Source organism: Aplysia californica, unplaced genomic scaffold, assembly GCF_000002075.1.
Source record: "Aplysia californica isolate F4 #8 unplaced genomic scaffold, AplCal3.0 scaffold01520, whole genome shotgun sequence".
Lineage (NCBI taxonomy): Eukaryota > Metazoa > Mollusca > Gastropoda > Aplysiida > Aplysiidae > Aplysia > Aplysia californica.
Window position 1 is genome coordinate 42,382 of NW_004798790.1, and position 1,553 is coordinate 43,934.

Consider the following 1,553-nt stretch of genomic DNA (forward strand, 5'->3'; position numbering starts at 1 on the left):
GGCGACATTAACATGTTCTTATGCACAGTAGAATTGTAAATGAGCTGATTCATCAATGTCATGCTCATAACTGTCTCTGAACTGCAACAGGGAACTGCTGCTTTTTCTTTCCTTATCCTTACTATCGTACCAAAAATATTTAATGTGTCCAGTGCGTTCATATGACTTATACAGTTGCGAGCGCTGTAAAACACTTACTATAAAAAAAAACAACAAAAAGAAAAAAAACTCTTACTGAAACTAAAAGACTATGTTTTAATGTTTGTTACTCTCTTGTAAGTTGTAACACACACCTCTAATCTTCAGCACTTTAACATGACCTAATTGTGTTGCAAGTGCCGTAGAACACTTATTAAAACTATAAAAACATCTTGTTTGTGTTTATTTTACAGGTCATGCCAGGTGACAGGGTATTTGCCCAACGAGGTGATTGGCATGTCTCCCTACTGCTTCATCCTGCAGGACGACCTGGAGCATGTGGCCTACACTCATAACCAAGGTCAGTGACTGAACCATGTTCACAGATTACTGTTGTCATCTTGTGTTAACCCAATGAACCCTGACCTTCTGAGCCCAAAATAAGCAGTCCCCTGGCTTCCAGAGAAAAAAACATGGCTACACACTCCATGAACTGCGTATGCCTCCTTTATTCAAACCAGTTCCTCCTCCCTTGAGCTACCTTGACCTGTACAGTGATTATCACGAACCTACAAGTCGTTTTGATGTCATTTTCCCCCTTTTTATCCTTGTACGGACTATTGTTCTATAGCAGACTAGCACACACAGATAAATCCGTGCTTCAGGGCAGGGGCAAATTAATAACTCGCACACCGATATATCTGTGCGACGGGTTCATTGGGTTAATGATCCCTCATAGCAATGTATCTACGCTAAAATCTCTGTGTAATTTTCTTAGCATAATTCCGAGTCTCACTTCTCTCACTGCTATATTTACTCTTGAAATGCTGTGCATGAAATGTACTTTTGGCTGTACCATTTCCTTTACAAGGGACTCAGGATTTTTTTAAAAATCAGAAGTTAGTTTACAATATATTTTGTCCATTGTGTGAAGAAAGAAATGTAACAAGAAGTAAGTTTTACAGTGCTCAGGAATGCAGTGTAATCATGTATTTTGTCCTTCCTCTTGTATGGTTAGATGTTTAGAGGGGTGCAGTTATCTCATCTCATCTCATTTTATCTTATCGTCTTGGCAGCTTTGGTGAAGGAGTGCAGCTACTGCATGTTTTTAGGGTCCTGTTCAGCCAAGAAAAATTTCCATCTGGAACAATAAAGTATTATCTTATCTCATCTTATCTTATCATATCTTATCTTATCTTACCTTATCTTATCTCATGTTATCGTCTTGGCAGCTCTGGTGAAGGAGTGCAGCTACAGTTGCACCTACCGCATGTACACTCGTAGCCAGGACCTGGTGTACGTCAACACGGCCTGGCAGCTGGCGCGAGACAAGCAGAACAACCGGCCAAAGTTTCTCTTCTCTCTGCACCGGCTCGTGGAGTAAGTGGCTGATGCTGGCTCCCCTGTGTGTGTGT

General features: G+C 40.9%; 1 protein-coding gene across 1 annotated transcript in view; it reads left to right on the top strand.

Moving 5' to 3' along the window:
- LOC101857540 overlaps positions 1 to 1,553 on the top strand; it is a gene marked incomplete at both ends in the record, with an annotated part of 22,426 nt that overhangs the window by 14,739 nt on the left and 6,134 nt on the right. The window contains 2 exon segments of the mRNA XM_035973614.1: positions 393 to 499; positions 1,371 to 1,518. Of these exon segments, the coding sequence (XP_035829507.1) occupies positions 393 to 499; positions 1,371 to 1,518 (255 nt within the window).